Raw genomic sequence first — 25,367 nt, 5'->3', positions numbered from 1 at the left:
GAAGATACAATCTACTGAGTACATGAAATGGAGACATGTGGAAATCTCTGGGTTACAAGACTGAACATAATTAGAGAGAACACGTAAGAGAACCAGGGCTCTGGGTCTGTTTGTTTAACTAACATCTCTCCTTTAGTATGGAGTTCAATTATGTTTATAATTCTTTTAGAGAACAGTGGCATTTAATTACATTTAGTTTTATCGGCACTATCTAGGCATAAATAATTAAATTTTCTTCTAGTCCTGAGTTTTGGGTAAGTGCTAGCATAACAAAGCTCTCTTTTGAACAAGGCTGTGGCAACTTTAATACATATAAACTGGCCCATCAGTTAAGAGTTTGTTTGAAGCCGTTTCTTTCTCTTTCTCTTTCTTTCTTTCTTTCTTTCTTTCTTTCTTTCTTTCTTTCTTTCTTTCTTTCTTTCTTTCTTTCTTTCTCTTCCTTCCTTCCTTCCTTCCTTCCTTTCTTTTTCCCTCCCCTCCCCTCCCCCTCCCCTCCCCTCCCTTCCCTTCCCTTCCCTTCCCTTCCCTTCCCTTCCCTTCCCTTCCCTTCTCTTCCCTTCCCTTCTCTTCCCTTCCCTTCTTCCCTTCTTCTAGCTCTAGGCCCAATGTGGGGCTTGAACTCATGACCCTGAAATGAAGAGTCACATGCTCTACCAATTGAGTCAGCCAGGGACCCCGGAAGCCATTTCTTGATATTTTATTTGCCAATTGGTATAATTGCCATAATTTACCTTAAAAATTAAGACACTAAAAATCATGGGGTGCCTGGGTGGCACATTCAGTTGAGCATCAGACTCTCTTGGTTTCAGCTCCAGTCGTGATCTCATGGGTCTTGAGATCAAGCCCCGTGTCTGGCTCTGAGCTCAGCCAGGAGTCTGCTTGAAAATTCTCTCCCTCTGCCTCTCCTCCCAATCTCTCTCTCTCTCTCTCTCTCTTTTGCAAATAAATAAATAAATAAATCTCAAAAAAAAAAAGACACTTAAACTCATTAGTGCCTTCCTATTTATAAGCTCAGAGTAACACTCTATACCCATAATAGGTCTGATAAGTGGAATATTAAAAACAAAATACAGGGGCGCCTGGGTGGCTCAGTTGGTTAAGTGTCTGCCTTCAGCTCAGGTCATGATCCCGGAGTCCTGGGATCCAGCCCCACATCAGGCTCCCTACTCCACGGGAAGTTTCTCCCTTTCCCTCTGCTCCTTCCCCTACTTGTGCTCTCTCTCTCACTCACTCTTTCAAATAAATAAATAAAATCCTAAAAAAAAAAATGCATACACACAACACACACGCACACACAACTTTGCCATAATTTCATTTCACGTAATGGTCATCTAAGTTGTTATGGAATTTTCTAGATGAAGTTCAGCCCTAGTCATTCTAGGCCATGATCATCCCTAGGATAACTGATAGGTGTCCCATAATACTTGATATATTCCACATCTTGTTGGAGACCTTTGGTCTTGAAGTTACAAGATCTGAGTTTGATTCCCAATTCCATCATTTCTAGTTTTATGACCTTAATCAAATCAAACAAGTTTTATTAAGATTTAATTTCCTAATATGCAAAATAAGAAAAATTAATGATTCTCATATTACATCATTCTTATGAAAGAGTTCTATAAAACATAAAGCACAATATGAATGTTATTTCTAATATCACAAATAACATTGTTAAATTTCATTTTAAGAGATTAAAGAATCCTTCTCCCTGCCCATAAAGGGTCACTTTCCCTACCATTTCAAAGTTAATTGTTTCTTTCTACACTGTCTTGTAACCCTTCACATATAAATTGGCTAACCCTAGGAACCATTAGGCCTGTAAACTCCCCCTCTGCATATTACTTCTAGGACATGATATGAGATTTTATTTTGCATGCATTAAAAATGTATCCAGCTCATACTTGTGCTGGGTATAGCACTATGTGTTAGGGATGCAAAGATAATAGGATATAGTTCTATCAAAGCTCATATGGTCTAATGGGAAGGAGAGCCCTATGAGTAAGTGATCGCAATAGAATGTGATGCAGTACAACATAGTATGTGCAGTGTTATGGGACCAAGAAGAGGACATATCCAACTCTGCTTCACTTTAGTCTGGAAATGGTCGTTACTTATTAGCTAGTTTATATAAGCACATGCAAATACATACATACTTTTCCCAGTTCTTTACTTATCCATAACTGCTACTGCTAATGATAATAATTGAAATTCATCAAACACAATTGGCAGACAATGTACTTAACACATTATATACGTTCCTTCACTCACTGTCTTTTACCTCACTACGTTGTGGACATATGTACCATTTTAAGCATTTTACTTGTTGTTTGTAGAATGCTCTCAATTTCACATGTGACACATTTTATTTATTTATTTATTTTTTAAGATTTTATTTATTTATTTGAGAGAGAGTGAGAGTGAGAGAGAGAGCATGAGTGGGTGAAGGGCAGAGGGAGAAGCAGGTTCCCCACAGAGCAGGGAGCCCGATGCGGGGCTCCATCCCAGGACCCTGGGATCATGACCTGAGCCTAAGGCAGAGGCTTAACCAACTGAGCCACCCAGGTGTCCCAACATTTGACAAATTTTAGAATACTCTTCACATGTTTTATGACAAAACAACTTACTAGCATAAACTCTACACACACACACACACACACACACACACGTATATATGAATGTATACATACATACATCCTAAATTCTCACATTTTCATAATTATACTCATAATACTTTATCCATTTATATTTTTTAAGTTACATAGTTGTGATTAAAGTAAAGATTTTAAATGACTATTCGTTTTATTCAATACATGAGTATCTACATCTACTGCAAAGATAATACATACATTTAGGTGCTTATTTGTTTCACCTGAGGTACTATGCAACGCCCGTATGGATGTTCTGTAATATCTCTCATGCCTCCCGATGTTGTGACCTTCTGGCTGGGAATAGATTGACTCTGTTCTAAAGAGTGGATCCAGTCGCTATGTCTTCGTGCATCTTCTGTGCAGGAAAGCAGCCTGCTTCAAAGGGCAGACACCAGTGATAACAAGTGTACCCCAGTCCTCATCCCTGGATCCCCTGGGGTGGCCATGCATAAAAGGGAGCTAATTTCCTACTGGCCACATGCAGATCTCGCTGTCATGCTGGTACCTTCCCTGCCACTCAGAGAGGGGCCACTCAGGCACAGTTCAACTGTCAGATGGGACTTCAGAAGCCCACATTTTGTTGAGAACAGACATAGTTTGTTGCATGAAAATGGAGGACTGAAAAGGGCTTTTCCTTCTACTCAACAAAGCTCAATGGGAGCACAGAAGAAGGACACGCCGTTCTGCCATGACTGTGGATATCAATAGCTTCCCAGGCAAATGGGTTTAGTCATTTACTGGGTACATCAATAAATTCAATTTCCTCACACATTGAAATCTGTGGTACAAAGAAGAAAGCTAGAATAGGAAGAATACAGACAGCTGAGCAGAGCTGTTAACCTCTCTTTGTCATACTGCCTTTGCCCCAGCTGCTTGTGGCCTTTCCACTCCCATGGAAAATCTACTCTTGGTGTCATGATTTTTACCTCACTGCTTTGTCCTCTATCACTGTTATCCTCCCTTGTTTCAGTTTGATTCCACAATCTCCATCCTTTACAAGTACACGTAGAACATTCCAATTGGGAGTGGTTTTAAAGTGCATGAAGGATTTAACTCATTTTCTGGATGGGGAACCTGAGAAATAGAACCAACCTTAAAGCTCTGCCTAAATTGACCACTTGGAAGCTGTTGTATTTGGTTGTCTTTAGTATTGGTAGAGATGGGTAAAATAACACTTTCTCTGAGAGGATGGGCACTCCTCTGTGGGGTCCCATTGAGTGGCAACAATTAGCTTTCGTGGAAAGATCCTCTGCAGCTAGGCCGGACTGAATCAAGAGCAGACAGCAGATTGCCGGAAGACAAGAAGGGCTTCGAGGAAATTTCAGGTCACTGTTACTCCTCCTGCCCTCTTTTCTAACCCAACCCAGAAAAGTCCAAAAGGATTATTCCATAGGCCAAGGGTAAGAGAGTAATCATAATAGCAAGCTCTACCATATTTGAGTATCCTCTATGAGTCCGACACTGTGTTAGGAGCTTCACAATCATACCTCATCGAAACCTGTGATTTATATGTCAATTTCCAAATGTGATCTCTGAGGCTCAAAGAATTTATTTCCCCAAAGTTCTCTGCTAATAAGTGCCAGAGCCAGTGTCTGAATATAGAGAGAGATTTTTTTCCCCCTACGAAGCCCTTCTCTTTTCCCTGAGTTTTACAATCTTCTGTCATTCCACGTGACTAAAAAGTAATATCCAGAATCATCATTAAATGGCACACTTTGCCAACGGCAACATTGTTTCACCTATTCTTGCATATGAAAAAAAAACAAACAAAACCAAGAATAAAGGGATTCCTTCTCTTCTTCTTCTATTAAATTTTCCCTTTATATATCAAGCCAAAAAATATATTCATATAGGTGAACAAAACAAGGGTTCCAGGAAGATGATCAGGACTACTCCAGCTCTTGCACAATGCATCTATGTTCAGCAGCTGTTTACTGAACATTCACTATATGCCAGGAATTCTGCTGAGAGCTGGGGATGACGGAGCTACACTGAGGAAGGCACACGAACTCTGAAAGTGTATCTTTAGGTCATTTCCACGAAATGATTACAGCTAACAATACAGAATTCTGTGTGCTGTGATAAAGGAACAATCAGCACCCAGAGAAGTCTCTAACCTGGAAGAAGATTCTTAATTTCCTATATATTAGGTTCCCTAACTGTCAGACATAACACCATCTTTTCTCACTCTTAGTAGTATATAGATATTAATTAATATTAAACATTTTTACTTCTGTTAAGAGGAAAATAGGTAAGAGCTAAAGCCTATTTTATATTAAGATCCCATTCCTTTTTTTACCTTGAATAATTTCTAACCGCGGTAAATTGAGTTTTATGTATACTTTATTAAGAGAACATGACCTCAAATACAGGTATTTGAGTATGGATACCTAGCATATAGATGTCTAGAGCCTTTAAGTATTTTATGCAATTATTTAGTATGTACACTTGAAGTGTCTGCAAACTTCTGATTGAAAGGGGCTCGTTCTGATACCTTTATGATATCAAAATCGACCATGTACCTAGTGAGTTAAATGTTTGATCTCTGTAATCATTTTTTGTATGATCAGATTAGGTTAATTCTGTATAATATATAGTAGAGACTAAACATACCATTCTAGAGGAAAGTAGAAATTATACCTCAAGAACCCTAATCTTCTTGGATACAAAGAAAAGGAAGACTTTTGTGTGCTGAGTGAACCAAACCCATTTCATGCAGTAGAATTCAGACGACATAGGCTATTACGTGAAACACAAACACTAGTTATTACTTTTAAAATTTTGTACCATTGTCAGTGTTGACAGAGGGGGGTCACTGGCTAGCTGCTGAGATGAGTGTGCCAAAACCGAAGGTCCAGAATTAGTGAAATGGTCGTCCCCTGCAGCTTATCACACCAAAATGATAATAAAGCAAGCATGCAAAAATTCAATTTTGGTGAGTGTGGAAGCTTTCTTGCTTTTTTTCTTTTCTTTTTATTTATTTTTTTTTTTCTGAGAATGGAAAGCTTTTTGTCTTTTTGAATTCTGTTACTGTAAAGCACAAGTCGTTGTCTTAAGAGAGACAGACAGTTCTAAATACTTGTTCAAATAACAGCACGTATCTGTACATTTCTGGCACCAAAAGGTATATATGAAAAAAGGTGGTGCAAAATAAAACCATTTTAGTGGTGTAAAACTGTGTGAAAGTTTCTGCCTTCACGAAATGAAAGCATTTAGTGATAGGAACAAAGATTACCCAAAGATTCACTCTTACCGACATCTGCATAGTGCTAAAGGATGATTTTTGGATCTCATGGCATCGTGATGTGAACGTGTGATACTTATTATCATGTGATTTAGATGTTTTCATTATTCTCATTTGTGTCTCTTTCGAGTCCCTGTGAAAGTAGCCTATATTAATCACTGTGTCTGTTTCAGAGCACAAAAAAACAGACCATGGAAATTAAGAGAGCTGTCCAAGTTTAAACACATCAGGGGCAGACTCCCTACTCAGTACCCCTTGTTGACCACTCTAAGGGCACCATGGTAGCCCGAGGAGGTCCCGGAATATCTTTGGGGTTGGTTTTTGAATGTGCCAAACTTTCCAAAGAAGATGAACACTCTCAGTGCCTTTCTCCATGCACCGCATTTTCTTTCTCTGTTCCGTTATAACAAAGATTTTTAGAAGATATTTTGTTCTGTCATGTTTTTCGTAAAATCTGTTTTGTTTTTTTTTTTTTTTAATCTGTTCGGGATAATTGAGAAAAGGGCAGCATGAACGTTATCTTTCAAATGTAACTACAACTACTTTATTCTGAGAACAGAAGTCATTTTTTTTGCCTAAGTGACAGCCCAGTCAAACCTAAAAATAAAACCTGCAGTTGCAGACCAAAGCACTCATTACAGTATAGTTGCATTGACTAATAACGCATGCACTCACTTTACTCAGCTTTATCTTTCAAAATACAGAACAATGAAACTGATCCGAAAATCGAAAAGTAACATATGTTCATCGTCAAGAATTCTGAGAGATTTAAAGATTTTTTTTTTAAATTTATTTATTTGAGAGAGACAATGAGATAGAGAGAGCATGAGAGGGGGGAGAGTCAGAGGGAGAAGCAGACTCCCTGCCGAGCAGGGAGCCCGATGCGGGACTCGATCCTGGGACTCCAGGATCATGACCTGAGCCGAAGGCAGTCGCTTAACCAACTGAGCCACCCAGGCGCTGAGGAATTCTGAGAGATTTAGAGAAGGAAAAGTCCCTTGTAGGACTACCCCGTGGGAAAGCCAGTGTCAAGTTTGGAAAGATTGACCCTGAAGTCATTTTTGTGTGTGTGTCTCTGTTTACTTAGCAGAGGGTTTACTATTTCTGTAAAACCACCTTGGCTTTGCCTCTCAATGAACCCCTTCTCAGAGACTACTGTAGCTTCCACTTAATGGGCTCATTGGGATCTGACATGTGATATGCTGTTATATTACATAATACAGGTATTATATTCATAAACCTATTATGTATTGGTACATGTAACACATAATACTTCTAAACTTGATTAATATGAATATCACACAGATTTTATGCCTTATGTAATACTTTTGTAATTTTATATGTATAAGTTTATATATAGAATTCTATGAATACGTTGGATCTGTAAAGGAATTCTCAAAATACTTGTTTTTAGCTTCCTTTGTCCTGCCTCTGCGGTCCCTGCCGGCTCTGTTTTTGCAGTAATTATGTCTTTTATAATCTCGGTTGAGCCTTCTGTGTGTCTCTGGTGTGAGTGCTGATGCCTGCCACCCTGAATGTTCTTCCTTTAGAAGTAGACCGTAGTGGTCATGGGCTTGGTCTTCAAGACGGGCTTCTTGGGTTCAAATACTGGCATTGCCACTACCAGTCTAACCTTCCCGCTGGTTCCGTAACCTCGGTGTGCCTCATGTCCTCGGAGGTAAAATGACAGGCATAATAGTTCTTTTTTTTTTTTTTTAAGATTTTATTTATTTATTTGAGAGAGAGAGAATGAGAGACAGCATGAGAGGGGGGAGGGTCAGAGGGAGAAGCAGACTCCCTGCCGAGCAGGGAGCCCGATGCGGGACTCGATCCAGGGACTCCAGGATCATGACCTGAGCCGAAGGCAGTCACAACCAACTGAGCCACCCAGGTGCCCCAAGAGCTGCATTCTTTTTTTTTTTTTTTTAAAGATTTTATTTATTTATTTGAGACAGAGAGAATGAGATACAGAGAGCATGAGAGGGAGGAGGGTCAGAGGGAGAAGCAGACTCCCCGCTGAGCAGGGAGCCCGATGCGGGACTCGATCCAGGGACTCCAGGATCATGACCTGAGCCGAAGGCAGTCGCCCAACCAACTGAGCCACCCAGGCACCCAGGCATAATAGTTCTTACATGAAAGCTTTGTTGCCAGTATAAATCCAGCCAATACACGTGAAGGGTTTAGAATAAGGGCTTCACAAACGGTAAGAACCCCATACGTACTAGGTAATAATATTTTTTTAGTATTAGCTAATAATTTTTAAGGATGCCACTCTGGGGAGTCTTACACTTAAAAAGCTGTGCTTGCTTGTAGCAGTCTGCTTGTGAGCTTCTACTATACATATGAAGTGAAGTTGAAAAATGATGTTAACTAGAAAAACCTACCAGGGAAGCTTTTCTCCCTCTCTCCTTTTCCCGTTTCATCCATAAACCATCCTTTTCTGCCCGAAGTTCGGTCAGCAGAAGACCTAACCGTGGTGCTGGACCTCTTCACCCTCTGTCAGACCAAGTGTGGGAGTGGGTTCCAGAGCTAAGGGCAAGCTCTGGACACCTAGCTTTCATCTTTATTCATACTTCAAAGCTCCTGGCTCTAGCAACCAGTGCTGGCTTGTTTAATCAAACCTGCATGGGCCATAGCATGTAGGAGGGACTCAAGGTATGTAGTTACAATGCCATACGTGGGACTTTTACGAATAACTTATTTTTAAAAGCTGGCCAGTATAGATCAGTATAGAGTAAGTATTATATATGATCAACTCTGTCTTAGCTCAGGCTGCTATAGCAAAATATAACACACTGGGTGGTATAAGCAACATTTATTTCTCATAGTTCTGGAGGCTGGAAGTCCAAGATCAAGGTGCCGGCAGATTCAGGCTTGTGGTCTGCTGCCTTCTTGCTAATATGCTCATATGGCTTTTCTTTGGTGCATGTGCGTGGAAAGACAGAGAGAGCGAGCGAGCTCTTCCCATTCTTTTAAGGATACTAATCCCAAAATGAGGACCCCACCCCCACGACCTCATCTAAACCTGATTTCTTCCCAACAGTCCCCACCTCCAAATACCATCACTCTGAGGATTAGGGCTTCCATGTGTACATTTCAAGGGACACGTTCAGTCCACAGCAAACTTTAATAAAGAAACAAAACTTTGTGTAATATATATACTAATGCCGTTGGAGTAAATGACCTGAGGACTGCCAAAACCTAAGTGATACTGGACTTAATTTCCATTAGTTAATAAAGAAACTCATCGGAACTCATTGAATACCTGACTTGAATATTTCATGGCACTGTGTGTATTTTTTCTAATGAAATGTTACGATAATTTCTATGTTGAAATTTTATGTTTGGTAAAACCCTACATCATAATAGTAGGAGTAATTTTGCCCTTACAAAGACTCATCTTAAAAATAAACACGATATTTCTCTAGATGTCACTCCAATGACAGCAAACTTTTTGAAATGTCTGTGCCTTTTGTCTTCCAGTTTCTCTTCTCCCATTCATTCCTTCAGGCTTTTGTCCCCTGACTCCACTGAAACAGTTCTTGTAAAGATAACCAGTGACTTCCCTTTGCCAAATCTAATGATCAATTCTTGACTTTCTTGACTTGTCAGGAACATTTGAAACATTTCATCGGTCCCTTTTTCTTAAAACACTTTTTGCACTTGGCCTCCAGTATCCACACTCCCTTGGTTGTTCTCATCACTGGGACCCCACTCAGCCTCCTTTGCTCAGTCTTCCTTATCTCCCTGACCTCTAAATGCCCTGTGGCTAGTCCCTGGATCCATTGTCTTGTTTATCTACAATCCCTCCCTAAATGATTTCATTCTGACTCTGACTTCACATACACCAGCATGCCAGTAACTCCCACTTTTATCTTTCCCATCTGGACCTGTCCACTGAAATCCAGGATTATATGCCCAACTGGCTAAATTTACATCTCAGTTTGGATATTTAATGTTCTTAAAATATGTCAGGTTACAGCACCCCCATATTCAAAGCCTTCTCATGCTTCTATCTTGAGAGGTGGATGGACATACACACAAGCAATAGACAGACCACATATTAAAATACAACTCTGACCCACAACCGACTGGGAAGCGACACCACAGCCTCTGAGGCAATCAGCCTCAAGTGGTCAAAATTTAATCAGTAACTGACAGCTTCCCTGATTTTTCTCCTCATTTTCAAAGAAGCCAGATGTGCTCCCATAACTAGTCACATGGGATGCCCCACTTCTAGTCAGCCTGCCCACGGCTTCCCTGTACCAGCAGGCTCTAGTCAGGGCACGGCGGCAGCCTTCCTTTTCTTCTCCTATAAAGCTTTCCATCTCCTCCAACTCCTCAGCCTGCCTTTGAGGCTCTGCCAAAGATAAGTGAAGGTGGCTGACTCCTTCGCTGTGGCAAACTTTGAATAGCCACTGTGTTTTCATCCCACTGGGTAATCTTCGATTATTTACACAGTATTTTACTCTGACTTAAACCCAAAGTCCTCCCAGTGATCCTGAAGGCGCCACCTGATCTTCCCACCACCCACCCAATCGCTGCTTCTCTGGTCCCATGTCTTGCCCTCTCTTCCTTACTCCGTTTACTCAAGCCACATTGGCCTCCTGGCCATTCCTTATACACACCTGGCACGACTTGGCCTGAGGCCCTTTTCGCTTGTTCATTCCTTTGCCTGGAATTCTCTTCTGTAAGTTATTCACAGAGGGCATCTGGTTACCACCTTGCAATCTCAGCTCAAATGTGACTCTATCAGAGATACGTTGCTATATAACACAGACCCACCATGGCACGTACCCTGCCCTAGCCCTCCCTGTCCCCCACAGCACACTCTATTCTCGTCATATAACTTGTTACTTCCTGACATCTATTCTTGTATATTTGCTTATTTTATTCTTCTCCCCCACCCCCAACTAGACTGAAAACTCCCTAAGACCAGGGATTTTGTTTACTTCCATATCCCCTCTGCCTAGTAGGAGTGTCTGACAAGTACAAGTCACCCAATCAGTGTTTGATAAATGAATAATTAGTTACAAAATCTTATAACCACCTTTTTTTTTAATGGTACCATTTTTTACATTGATATATCAGTCAGAATCTCAGAAGGAAACAAACGACATACTCAGTTTTTTAAATGTAATAATTTAAATTTAAATTAATTTAAGTAATTTAAAAAGAATGTAATAGTATGACTATTTACAAAGTTGAAGGCAAAGACTAGGAGACCACCAGGCATGATAAAGGCTAGGAGGATAAAGGCTAGTAAGAGTAGGCACCGTTACCACCTCTAGGCCTGAGGGAAGGAGAAGTTAGCTGAGCCCAGAGAGGGAGCTAGGGAGTCCAGTGGGCACCATGACAGTTACTTGGGGGAAGGCGTGCGGCCAGCCCTGAACCCGGAAGCAGCCAGGGGAATGAATGGTGCAGACCTCATTCTGCTCTTGACCTCCAGGTCCTGCCTGTGCTCCCCTTTGGCTGACCCATTGGGAAGCCAGAGCACAAGGAAACCTTTGATGTGGTTCACATTCGTCAGCTCCTGGGGCACAGGGCAGGGTGGAGAGGATGGGACATGGACCCCGAGCGCCTATGTCTTATTCCAACAGTCTTTTATAATCATCAAAAGCAGGGTGGCTTATTGTTTGAAAAATAACCATGAAGCATTTTCTATGCGTATGTGAGACTTCAGTGAAACAGACTCCCAGTCACCAAAGTATCTCTTTGGGGGTTATCATGTCAACTTACTGAACTAAATGTTTTCCTGAACTCAACCTAGTTTTACAATGAACTATATTTTTCACCAATTAATTTATGCCATTTTTATTATTTAGCATGCCTTTCAACTACCTTAAAAATGAATCATTGAGACTTATTCTATAAATATAATGTTGTATACTGTGTGTTATTGTTATTTCTCTAGGGGAGGAAGGAAACCACAGGTATGTTCCTTATAGCTGACTAATAGATTCATGAATTCTAAAGGAACTGCGATTTAAAAAACAAGCAAACAAAAAAAATGTATTGAACAATGCATTATTATATTTTTAAGCATTAATCATTCAAAAGGAACACATCTGAGGTAAATTTGAGCAGATTTTACAAGATCTGAATTTTCATTTTGACTCAACCAGTAAGAGGCTTTGGCAAATAAGTTCAACTCTCTGCACCTGAGTTTCTTCATCTGTAAAGTACAAGGTGACTTCGACATCTCTTTTGCCTCTAAAATTTGACTACGCCACTGGAAGGTGGTGACCTGTGTCAAGGGAACAAAGTTGCATTTAGAGGAAGTATGTCAGCAGCACTGATTGAGGAAAAAAACCAATTACTAGAGATAAAAGCAATGTTGGGCTTTATCTCCAGGTTAAGAATTCACTGGCCCAGAGCCTGCACGCTTTATACCTATGATTGCTCCCCTCTTCTCCTCTTTCCCCTCGCGCTGTGTTACTCTAAAAGAATATGCCAGGGGGAAAAAGTTGATCGTTAGAGCAATTTTAATTTGCCTCGGATTGTTAGAAGCTCAGACAAAAATAATAGTAGCTGCAACTGTGTTTTCTCCTTAGAGTCAACTGTATTTATTCCCCAGTCTGAATACTCTGTTGAAGAAGATGTCGGTGAGCTGTTCATTCCCGTCAGGAGAAGGGGAGACGTGAGCCAGGAGCTGATGGTGGTCTGTTATACACAACAAGGTAGCTCGATTTACCAAAGAACTGAACTGTCCCCCCAAAGATGTATATGTAAGCCTCTTTGACATGTTGGAACCATAACATTATGCCTTGAGGGATATGCTTTATTATTACAGTTTCATAAAGTACAAAAAAGCATTTATCCAGAAGTCTTCCTTCACTATTACTCCTCTGAGGAGAAAAAAAGCAATTACTAGAGATAAGAGGGCCTGGAAGCACTGCTGTTACTTATCAAAACATATGTGATTCGTGTGGTTACTTATTCTAATACTCAAAGCTGTTTGGAGTGCAAGATTGATGTAGCCTTCCCCCACCCAAACCCAATCACGTAGAAGAGGGTTTTTTTTTTAAGGGGGGTGTGGGGGGACAAAAAAATACATACCCAAGGAAAAGAAACTAATTTCAAAGTAGTTTAAAACTCTGAATTTCAAAATATTTCTTTTACTCATTGGATAAGCCGCCTCTGAATTTCAAAATATTTCTTTTGCTCATTAGGTAATCCTCCTCTGAAAGGTGATTTTATGTAATACAAAATTAAAATTAATACATAATATTCATTAATATGCTAAGTATCTTTCTAAGAAACAGACTTTCTAAGAATGCAAAAGAGAATGTCATATAGGCAGTTGATATCTGAGCAGACATTCGTGAAAATTCCCATTAATGTATTTATATGAGTTGAAAGGCAATAAGGAATTGTGGTCTGAAACACAGACTTCAGGGTCCGCCTTGGGCTCTGGGTCCCAGAGCAAATGGTTTAACTTTGTAAGTCTCCAATGTGTAACCCCCAATAGAGTGTTGAGAGGATTAAGCAGGTAATGCATGTAAAGCACTTGGCACTTTGCCTGCACCCAGTAAGCGTTGGAATAGTAGGAGCTATTATTTTGTAATGTTGTGTTCTTCTGAAAGACCGGTGGCAGGAAGTAGAGAAGAAAACACTTGAAATGTAATATTCTTTGTATGTTTGAGACCACTGTGAAGGGGACTCATGATGCTAAAACAGTATGTAGGCACTATTGCAATTTCCAGGGAGGTTCAGATATACAAATTGACCATGAAGATGTTGCATATGAAAATAATTATTTCTGGAAACACCCTTGTAACATGTTCTACATAAACACCATTCGGATTCTCTGTCCCCAGGCACGGCAGGCGGAACTGTGCCCACATCAGTGCTGTCCTATTCAGATTACATATCCAGGCCCGAGGACCACACCAGTGTCATCCGCTTTGACAAAGATGAGCGCGAGAAAATGTGTCGCATCATTGTTATTGATGACTCCTTGTATGAAGAGGAGGAAACATTCCATGTCCTTCTGAGCATGCCCATGGGTGGGAGGATTGGATCAGAGTTCCCAGGGGCTCAGGTTAAGATCGTCCCTGACAAAGACGATGGTAAGTACTAATTTAATTGAAAGTTATTCCTCCTACCAGGCAGACCAACATCACGCACAAACTGTGACAGACAAATGAGAGTGTAAAAAAATTATAGCATGCGTGTTTTTTTATGTTTGGTTTTATAGTGTGATTAAGTTTCAAAGTTGGCTGCATCAGTTTGTCTTTCTTGATTTAATATTTTTAAAAGGCAAAAGTCACACTTACGTGTTTTTTTCTCTGTACAGTTTTCTTTTACAATGCCATTTACCATTAAATGATTAAACTTTTCCAATTTCGTGAGGAAGAATCGAAGCAATTGTAATCAATTTGTTTCCTTTTTGTTTGTTTTGTCTTGCTTTGCAATGTTAATCTCAGTATTTGAACTTGTTTAACAAAGAAACCCATCTGACAGGACTGTTAAACAAATAACTAGAAAGATAATAAATGTATGGAAAATGAAATCCAACAGGCAGCTCCCTGCCGCAAAGAGGAGGAGGGTTTATCCTAGACCACTCTTTCTGAGGGAAACTCATTTACCATGAAATAATCCCACTTTCGGAATAGAAAAAGGAGCAGAAGGGTCTTAATCTTCCCAGCTCAAGAAATAGTTTGTGCCTGATAGGGCACCTGGCTGGCTCAGTCGGAACAGCATGTGACTCTTGATCTTGGGGTTGTGAGTTAGAGCCCCACATTGGGTGTAGAGATTACTTAAAAAAATAAAACCTTAAAAAAAGAAAAAAAAGAAATAGCTTATGCCTTGAGAAAAGAGAAGAATAAATGCAAAAGAACAAAAGACACAGACAACAGAAAACACTCTCTTTGTTTCATCTGGCTAATCTTTATCCTTACCGTTTGCCTGACTTTCAAAACCAGAAAGTCTCTTCAAGTAAGAGAGTTAGTTTCCTTCAGCCAAGTAGAATCTCCCACATCCGTTATGTACTCCCCAACATAGTATAGCTGACCTTAACTGCTATCACTTGACAAGAGGTCTTTCTGTTTCGCTGTTGAAAGTCATCTTAATACATCTATCATATACTTCTCTGCACAAATATCATTAAGAGAAATACGGAAATAAAAATGTCTTTTCCCTTTTTCCATGAATCAAAATGTCTCTAGGGTATGAATTTGCTACTTTAAGCCATTAATCTTCCTGCATTAGGGCAAAGCACTTTGGTTTGGAATCTTTGTTTTTTATTGAATCACTCAACTTCCACTAATGTCCTACTTTGGGCATGACATAGTGATTGACTGGACAGGAATAATGGATAAGGACAAGAATAATGTTTGGGCTTCTAGCTAGGGCAGTTGAGTTAACAGTGGTCCAGTTCACCAAGCTAGGGAGAACAGGAAAAGGACGGGTTTAGGGATGAAACAATGAGTTCATTTAGAACATGTTAGTTTGAAGAGCCTGCATGGTTTCAAAGTGCTGGACATGGAGTAGGAGAATGGAGATATGGGTCTGGAGATTAGGACGGACATAGTTGTACGCTAGAGACATTGTTGCTTGTTATCTCTGTTGATAATAATAAAATCATGGGAGAATATATAATGGCTTTAGAAGACATGCAAAAGTAGCCCTCATATGATTTATAATATGGGCATATTCTATTCAATTCTCTTATTTTAAAGAACAGAATGCATTCCATGAATGCTAAGGATACAATACGAAATGATGAAGAGGAAGGTAGTCATTATAAGTGTATGAAATCCCAGTAAAGAAAGTGCTAGGAAGAATCTAAGAATCAAACACATTTCCGTGTCTAACTGCTGTAAAGCATTATAAATTGGTATTATCTCTCATGCAACAAGCTAGGTCATTACCTTAATTTTTCTTGCTTGTCCAAAATTTTTAACAAGTCTATTCGAGGGATTTTTTTTCAACATGTAAATATTTCACTTACTTTTTTTAAATGATATGAAAGAGAAACCCAAAGCTTATGTAAGAGGAGTTTGCTTTGTGATCTTTGTTGGAATATTTCATATCTTACTAGCTGTCTGGTCAGATTTTATTCATGTCTCTAACTCCATCAGTAAAATGGGGATACTAATTTTACCTATACTTTTTTCATTTTAGAAGTTGACATCTTATAAGTGTGTTTTGCCTGTCACATACATAGTTTATAGATGAAAACAATACTGCTAGCCATAAAGAACTTTCATCTTGGAGAGAGAAAAGAATGCTGGTTTAATGGGGAGAAAGTCAAATTTCACACATGCGCAGTAATACCGATACAAACAGTTGTCTCTTCTGAACACTTATCGTGTACCAAGAACTTTACATGAATTATCCAGTTAAATCTCAAAACCACTCCAGGAATAGATAGGTCTCCTCCCCTTGGCTGATGGAAAAACTGGACTCAGGCTAAGAAAATTGCTTAGGACCACACAGATGTAAAGTGTTGGATATATGTCTTAAATTTAGGTCTATTTCACTCAGATTTGATGTGCTTCATCACTAGGCTATAATGAATCCTGAAACTCATCAAGGGGATTAAAATATAAGTAACACCTAATGACATAACTGAAGGGAGGCAATTGTCATAGAATCTAGAAAAGAATAAATATAGGTCCACACTAGTAGGGAGGGGAAACGTATTGTTTCTGAGGAAAGCCAATCTTTCAATCACTAAAAGTTATGTAATTGGAGTAGGGAACATGTTCAAGGCTGTTACATATCTGGATGAAATATTCCTCCTGACTTTCCAACACTCTTTGCTCTGATTGTGTATCTGTTTCTGTGATAATGGGTACACTAGATGACAAATCATCCATCCATTCCCTGACTAATAAGAAATAAATTCTTTGTAACTTTGTAACTCAGAGCAATCGGAATTTTAAAAAGTGAATTGATTCTCCAAAGCTAGGTTATTCCTCAATGAAGCGAAGAGATGTTGTTTCTGTGCCTGCATAGGAGAAGATCAAGACCTGGACCACAAGTGACTCTTTTCAGGTCCCAGTATCAGAAGATCTCATCCAGGACCAAGGGTTTTCTCTGTGCACACTCTCAGTGATATGAGAGTAGAACAGGGGCTCAAAGTGCAGAAACACAACCTGGCCAAATCTGTATTGAATCTTTAAGAAACAGCTGAAGCCTTCATTGTGTTTGGAAGAGACTTTCACATGAGCTACACACTGACATAAGAATAATGCTGTCATTTTGTGTGGCTTTAAATGTCCTCCATCACTGTGCTCAGTCCTCAGTATTTCAGTAACGGTTATGGCCTCTGTTCATTAGGAAGAGTATTAAGTCGGGGCTAACAGTATTTCACTAATCTTCGCTGTCCGTCTGTGGAAGTTAATTAAGGAACATTCAAACTGAATCCATTTTCTCCTTTTGTGCAACAACACACAGGGGTCTTAGCTAAAGTGGCTGGCTTCCTCAACCACCCTGGACAAATTACCATTCTAGATATGAGCCGCTGGGACACGTAAAAGGCAGCATGGTGAGCCCTATGGTAAATGTAACTCAATTGAGTGCCATTGAGAAGCTTACTGACATCGGAAAAGCTTTCTCAACTGCAGGACTGCTTTAGAGAAGAAAAACATTTCTAATACTAGAAAAATACATTGTAGTATGGTGTGTGGGTGAAATATGTTTTGTTCATTTGTGCCGAGCTGAAAGACCTGGTCACCATCTTTTTTCTTCTTTAATACCGTTATTTGCATTAGGGTAAGCTCCAATTAAGCAAAGGCATGCCAGGCATTGGAAGGAACGGCCAAATTCAATTAAAGTAACAGCTTAACAAAAAACAAAGTTACATTCTGATTTAGTGTGCTTGAGTTAGAATGGTATTAAAAATCAAGGTATGGGAAAATGAGTCTCTAGCTGCTTAGAATATTAATTCATTGCAGCCATTAGCAGACTATTTAAAATAGTTGGTGACGCTAACTAAGGATTTAGTGAATGCCAATGGATGTTCAGTGAGTGAAAGGTATTGTCAGAGTGCACTGGATGATAAAGATTATACCAGGTTTTCTGCATGGCTAGGATTCTAGATATAATGATGTAGATATTCTACACTTGGAAAACAACAATAACATAAAACAATATATGAAATATCCTGCCATCTAAAAAAAATTGAATCACACATACCATACACACACAGAGCAAATATTTGTTGTGCATTTACAAAGTGTAATAGGCAGAGGCTACAGAGACATTTAAGACATGGGCCAGAATCTCACAACGTGTACAGTCTGTTTGGGAGAAAAAAAAAACTAAGTGCATAGAAGGTTAAATGAGAATCATTCATTTCAATCATAATTTGAGACAGTAAAAGGGAGACTAAGAAGGCAGAGTGGGATTAAAAGCAATTGCATGATTACTTTGTGAGTCAGAGGAGGAAAAGAGGAGAGCTTCATAGGCAGCAAGGATTCAGGTAAATGGAGAACAGAGCAAAGTATTCCAAGATTACATGAGTGAACACTTGAGGGAGGGTAGAGCTCTGGGAGCAGTGGACAATCTAGTTGGGCCAGGCTGCCTTTCTGAGAAAGGTTGAGTGCTCAAGTCCTTGAGTTAACTCTTGGCCCCGGGCTGTAGATAGACTTTGCTATTCTCTAGTCAAGGAGTCTTACCACTAGTCTAGTCTGACCACTTTTCTTCTCGGGTCTGTTTTCCTCATTTGAAACATGAGCATATTATCACCTGAATTTCTTACCTTTCACAATTTTTGTGAGAACCGAACATGATCTGTATGGAAGCACTTTAAAAACCTAGCTAAAGAAAAGAAAGGTGGGCATCATGAACAGTAGAGTCTGAGAAAGAGATTAAAGCATATCGTGGGTGCCATTGAATGCGATAAGGAGTTCCGAATTTATTGGGTAGGGAGCACCCGGAAGTGTTTGAACAAGAGAGTGCAATAATCAGAGCTGTATTGGAAGGTTATTAATTAGATAGCCGTGGAAGTGAACAGGATTGGAACCAAAAGTGTAGAGTGAGACAATGAGACTGGCAAGGAAACAACCTATTGCTAAAAATACCTGCTATGACTTGGATCTCATGCAGGTAAGAAGGAGGAGGGGAATTAAAAAAATATGTTTCTAAAAAACCTGCTTGACAGGTTCAAAGAAAGGAGGTACCATTCATTATGGGAGGTGAGGAAACCAGCCAAGGGAAAGGAGATTGGAAGAAGGTGAGAAATTCTATTTAAACACACCAAGTTCAAGTTAGCTATGGCTTCATGCCAGTGAAACTGGGCAGTAGGCCCCCATAAATATGGAACTGACTAAGCTGGAGTTAGGGATTTGTGTTACATACACAGTTGCACACCTGATGGTGACAATTGAAATCAGTAGGATTCACGAGAAAGAGAGGAGAAGGTAAAAGGGTAAATCACTATGCAGTACAATTTCACATATATTTCAGTAAGTTAAGTGTGTAAAGTAGAATAGTTAAAGGTTACTAGAATATATATCTACTAAATATTAATATACAGACTTGGCGTTAGTTGCAAATAAATCATTAAGTATCACTTGTTACATAGCAAGAAAATTGTGGGAATATGGAAAACAAAGCACATTATTGGACTTGCCAAACAATAAGTACACTTTTAGGCCATTTAAACTGGTTTTAAATGTTGCCTCTTTTTAAATTAACTTAACATCGGGGCATCTGGGTGGCTCAATTTGGTTATGCGTCCGACTCTTGGTTTCAGCTCAGGTCATGATCACAGGGTTGTGAGATCGAGCCCTGTGTCTGGCTTCACATTCACAGGGAGTCTGCTTGAAGATTCTCTCTTTCTGCCCCTCCTCCCCTCTAAAATAAATCAATCTTTAAAAAAAATAAAATAACTCACAGTAAAATAGTGTGGTTTAGTTCCTTCATCTTCTACAACTTCTCAGTTAAATTTAAGCCATTTTATGGTAAAAAGTTACTTCGTACTATTTTTTGAAATTATAATGGTTTCAGGAGGGGGGGTGCAAAATTAGAGGCTTAATTCATTATTAACAAACTCATGAGTGGGAGAGGGTAAGAAAAAGAGCATTTGTGAATGTGAATGAGTGGGTCAGTCACTAAATCTGAGTAGGAGGGTCCAGAGAAGTGAGACTTCCCAGGTTTGACCTTTGAGAGGACCCCCATACCCGGTCCTGTCTGCCTAACTGTCAACCTGGCTGGCCCCAGCGCCCAGCAGGCCAGCTGTAAACAGGGAGCCACTCCACAGTAGGCTGAGGTGCAGGGGCATGTGTTACCATAAGGCAAATGAGCTCGAGTCCGAAGGGAGTTCATTAACAATAGGAGTACATTGGACTCAACTGGTTACGGTCAGGAGCTCTAAAGGACCTTGCTGTTCCGCTGCTGTGAACTCCCTTGGCCTCCTGAAAACTGTTGACACGGTGCACTGCTCGCTGCAGGAAAGGCACGGAGAGCTTTGTTCCACTCTGCGCACGCACACTTGGCAAGCAGCCACCTGAATCTCTCCTGCTAGACGCATGAAAGCATTCACCGCCGCCACCAGAAGAGACAGAGGCACCAGAGCTCTTTAGGAGACCAGCTAACAATTTCGTATAATTTACACTGAAGAATGACCTTGTGGCCCCCAAGAAAGTGAGCACAGGGAACCGGGGCCAGGACACAGGGCCAGTCGACCCAGAAATAAACTCTCACATTCATGGGATGTAAATTTGCAGGCATGTCGTTGGCTAGGGTGGTTCTAAGACATTAAGCTTGTGATACCGAGTAGGACCATACTGTTCACAAGATGAAATTAACTCATGTCTTTCTTTCTTAGGGCTTCATAGATATCAAATATGTCCTAAAATAATAATCACTGACACGAGCATCTTCTTCGGTGTGCTAAGCCTTTTGCTTGAATTATGTCATTTCACACAAGGACACACAAACTACAGGCAAGGTGTTATGATGCCTCAGTGTCCTCATTTGTGAGTGGTTAGGTAACTTGTTCAGGGTCACATAGCTGGTAAGCATTGAGCTAGGAGGACCAGAGGGACCATGGCACTAACCACTAGGCTAGCTTCTGACTGATTCTACGCTGTTCTACTCAAAGATAGTAGGAGGTATCCTGATAGAGAACTTGACAAGATGAAACAAGCTATATACTTTTATATGCATATAGCACCCGAGAATCCTAGAATAATTAAAATGCTGACAGTTATAGGCTTTAGGCGTGAACTCTGTACATAAACTATTCAGGTTCACCTTTTACCAATTTGAATTCCAAGGATCATTAGGAAAGCATAGTAGTACCTTCTGGTACTTCAACTGGACGAGGAGCAGCATTGATTTTTCCCCATCATTTAGCAATCTGCCCACTTCCAGAAGGATCGGGTTTGGGCTCTCTTGTAAAATCCTTATGGGTGAATGCCGTCTCGTGTTTGTTTTGTCTTGTTCATGGTAACACTAAATGCCTGGCTCTCATCTCTTCCACACAGGAGAGTGGGTGCTGGCCATGTAATACCATCTTGTAGACATCAAATGATATGTATTGCTGATTTATTATCACTAAAACCCTGGAAGTAGGTCACTAAACCTTTGTAGAAACCTCGAGATCTCAGTCACAGACGAATTCCATTTTAGTGCTAAAAATCACAGAAATCTGAGAAGTGACTTCTCACATACTAGACTTACAGATTTTTGTGAGGTAAATTATTAAAAGAGGTATTACAGTAAAACAATAAAAACGTAAGAGGCTGAGTAATTAGAAAAGATCTCTTAATAAATGCAATTGTTAGCATCAGAAATTGCGAATTATTCTCCAGAAACAGAGGTCTGGTGCCTCCTCTTATTGAAATCATAACACACAAAGAAAACGCCAATAAGCCCAAAGCTACAACTTGGCTGAAGGCAGAACTTCAAAGCTGTGACCCGCACGTCCCATGATGTAAAGAGAGGCCAGAGTCTGTGAAATACAATGAACTTACACAGGCATGATGATTCATTCACTAAGTCCAGACAAGACGTATGTACCTGTGGTCTGTTGTGGAAAACATGCTCTTCATAAATTCCATTATTAAATGGACAACAGCGTCTCCTTTTATGGCAACAGAAGGAAAAAGTAAGGAAAAAAGTTTGGAATATATGTACTATTTTCTCACACTGTTGATCTACTGGTTCATTGGTCAGTGTAGAAATGTGACTCTTATTCATTTGCTTCTTTATAAACCCTGCCAGCACCCAGAAGCAGTTCTCCTGGAATTAGGGCTCCCTACTGGGTGGCCAGGTCCTCTGTGCACCTTCCTTTCTCTCTATGGATACATGTTACCTTTCACAGGATTCATATGGGTTTTATGAATTCCCTAAGCAGCAGGTCTTCGTTCGGTCTTACTGAAGCAGACATTTGGATCTTTTTTCTCCCATTATTCCTATAAATCCTATACATACCTTTCTTGTAATTGGCCTTAAATCTTCCTTTAAATGCTATAGAGAACCTTATTACTGACCTAGAGAGATACAGAATTGCCTGGTAAAGAATATGGGTAATATCATTTGATGAAACTAGTGACCTATATCATTATGATATCAAATAATCACAATAATAATCTATATTGGGAATCTAAAGTGTAGTAAAACTAAAAATACCTCTTTTCTTTAGGCCATTTGAAGCATTTAAAATTTGTCCTGTCCTCACTTCACATATTTATTACACCTTACTAAGCGCTGGGCACTCTCCAAAGCACTGAGGACACAGCGGTGAACAAGATGGGCCCAATCTACAGGGGCAAACAGATTCAACATGGCGAACAATAAGACCAGGCTCCCCATGTAATGGGAGTTTTCAAAGGAGCGTCCAGTGTGGCCTCGGTTCCGGAAAGGCCAGGTCTCCTCCACACAAAGAACTGCGAAGACTGAGTCATGCGAGTTGGCAGCTCACAAACTGATGTGCATTGTCACATGTCCCCTTAAGCTGTGACAGTCTCTCAATCGTGAAGACAACTGCACAGTTTGGAATGAGGCAAGTCACAGTCCAGATCGGCAGTCGCCGAGTTTAAACAAAGTCTTATGAAAAGAAATTAAATGGTTGGTAGAGCTTTATTAGCTAGTACTTTTTTAAAAAAGTCGGAATAGTCAGAATATAGGCATTGTGAGAGAAAAAGAGCTCTCTTTTTACACCTACCCGGGCTGCAAGATATCTCAGCTTCAATTTCCCTGAGGGTGTTTCCCAAACAGTCTGTGTCACACTCCCAGGAAGTACATCACAACGCCAAAGCTCTGTGCTCAAAATGCCAACAAGAAGCTCATTTTTTCCTCCTCCTCCTCCTCCTCCTTCATCTTCTTCTTCTAGAATCACACCTATTTAGAGGGATGATTTTCAAGACCACACTCCTTGCCAGGGAAAGCTTGAAAAAGCCAAAGCCAGAGGGTTCTTCACATTCTCACTGCTGCAAGGGGGTATCCTATACATACAAGATATGATGCACCTTGCAGGCCGAGGGTGCCTGGTGTATAGCTCAGTGAACTGGTGAGATGCTGTCTACACTATGCATCAGGGTTGAAAGAGACACAGAATTTTAAACCCACTTTCCAGAGGATCTCTGTCTTCCTACCGAATCTAACTAGCATGTTTTAACTGACACTGGTCCAGAATGCATCTTTTGAAGTTCTTTAAAATGTCAGTATGTCTAAATACCAGTGTTACTGAATCCAGTTCAATGTACTGAGGGGACAAATAAACTACCAGCAGGAGAAGATGTTTGATTAATTCTCTGAGGAGAGCTTCATTACTTTGTTCAAAACACTGCATCCCTTGACATTTCTGTGAAGAGGGAAATGCCATCAAACCCTTGTGTTATAATTATGGAAAACCCAATAATTTACTTATGCATGCATCTTCTTTTTCTTTTTAATCAGTAAAGGGGAAGTATGTTACCGTGGGTCTAATGACTTAACTTCTGAAAGAAATCAAAGCAAATTGGGAAAACACAAACAAAACAGAGTAGGGCAGGTGGTTCTTGCTCTAACCTGGCTTTTCTCCTGTATTCCTAATCTTGGTAAGCAATTCTACCAGTGCTAGACCCCTTTCTCTCACTTCCCACCCCAAATCCCTAATTCTGCCTCTTTTATATCTTTTTTTTTAATGAGAACCTCTTTTTTTTTTTTTTAAAGATTTTGTTTATTTATTTGACAGAGACACAGGGAGAGAGGGAACACAAGCAGGGGGAGTGGGAGAGGGAGAAGCAGGCTTCCCGCTGAGCAAGGAGCCCGATGTAGGGCTCGATCCCAGGACCCTGGGATCATGACCTGAACCGAAGGCAAATGCTTAACGACTGAGCCACCCAGGCGCCCCTGCCTCTCTTATATCTTTGAATACCATATCCTTACTCTCTTTGCCGTCGGAACTGCCACCACATCTTCCAGCCAGCTTCATACTTTGCTCAGATCCCTGCAGTGGCTGTTAACTAGTCTCCCTGCTTCCAGTTTGCCCACCCCCAGCCTATCCATCCTCCACACCCCCTAAACACTCATTTTATCACGGCCTTCCACTTCTTAAAACTGAGCACACCTCGGGGCGCCAGTGGCTCGGTCGGTTATGCATCTGACTCTTAATTTCTGCTCACGTCATGATCTCAGGGTCGTGAGATGGAGCCCCACACCCAGTGCAGAGCCTTCTTAAGATTCTCTCTCCTTCTCACTCTGCTCTCTCCCCCACTCATGCGCATGTACAGGCTCTCTCTCTCAAAAAACCAAAACACAACTGACTATACCTCTCACATGACAACTTCTAGGCCCCTTAGCTTGGCACCCAAGGTCCTGTGTGACCTGGCCATTTCTTTCTGTTTTTCTTCTTCCCCCACCTCCTCACCCTGGGCAGCGTTCCAAACATGCCAAATGCTCTGCAGTCCCCAGATGTGTGAAGCTCTATGTTGCTGCTTCTGCTGGGGACATCCTCCCACTCCACCTCCTCATGCTCTCCTGTCTAACTCACATCAGTGCCACAAAATCCAGCTGCTAATAAGATTAATGATTTACAGGCACCACGTGGCACTTACTATCTGCAGGTAATGTGCTGAGCACTTAATGGCCATTTTCTTATTTTGTCCTTTAAAAGGAAACACCCACAATTAAGGAACAAGGGAGAGACGAGAGAATAACCAGAGGAGAGTGGTATTATAGAAGGAAACGGATAAAGAGATTCAGGAAGACAGGTATGGTCCACAGTGTTACATTCTGCGGAGAGAAAAAAGAACACAGGTTCACAGTATGCAGTTGGATTTAGCAAAGAATAGGGCACCAGCCAACTTGGAGAGAGGATTTCCAGATGCTTTGGAAGATGAAGCCAATGACCAATAAGTTTTGATGCTAATGGGAGTTGAAAAAGATAATGGATAGTCTTTTAAAGTTATTATTCAAGGGAAAGGAAGAAAGGAAAAACTTTCAGATCAGATAGTCATGCTTGTGGCTGTGAACGAAGGTGTGGTAGTATTGAGGGAAAGATTATTTATGATAATCTTAAATTGGGAAGAATG

General features: G+C 40.4%; 1 protein-coding gene across 1 annotated transcript in view; it reads left to right on the top strand.

Moving 5' to 3' along the window:
• FREM2 (FRAS1 related extracellular matrix 2) overlaps window positions 1–25,367 on the top strand; it is a 159,660-nt gene that overhangs the window by 82,860 nt on the left and 51,433 nt on the right. The window contains exons 5-6 of the mRNA XM_035003501.1: window positions 12,447–12,572; window positions 13,713–13,964. Coding sequence (XP_034859392.1) covers window positions 12,447–12,572; window positions 13,713–13,964 — 378 coding nt within the window. The remainder of the gene's footprint in view (window positions 1–12,446; window positions 12,573–13,712; window positions 13,965–25,367) is intronic.

This window comes from Mirounga leonina, unplaced genomic scaffold (assembly GCF_011800145.1).
Source record: "Mirounga leonina isolate KUSES-001 unplaced genomic scaffold, KU_Mleo_1.0 Mir_127, whole genome shotgun sequence".
NCBI classification, from domain to species: domain Eukaryota; kingdom Metazoa; phylum Chordata; class Mammalia; order Carnivora; family Phocidae; genus Mirounga; species Mirounga leonina.
The sequence above is the reverse complement of the archived record's forward strand: the minus strand, read 5'-3'. Positions and strand labels throughout refer to the sequence as shown.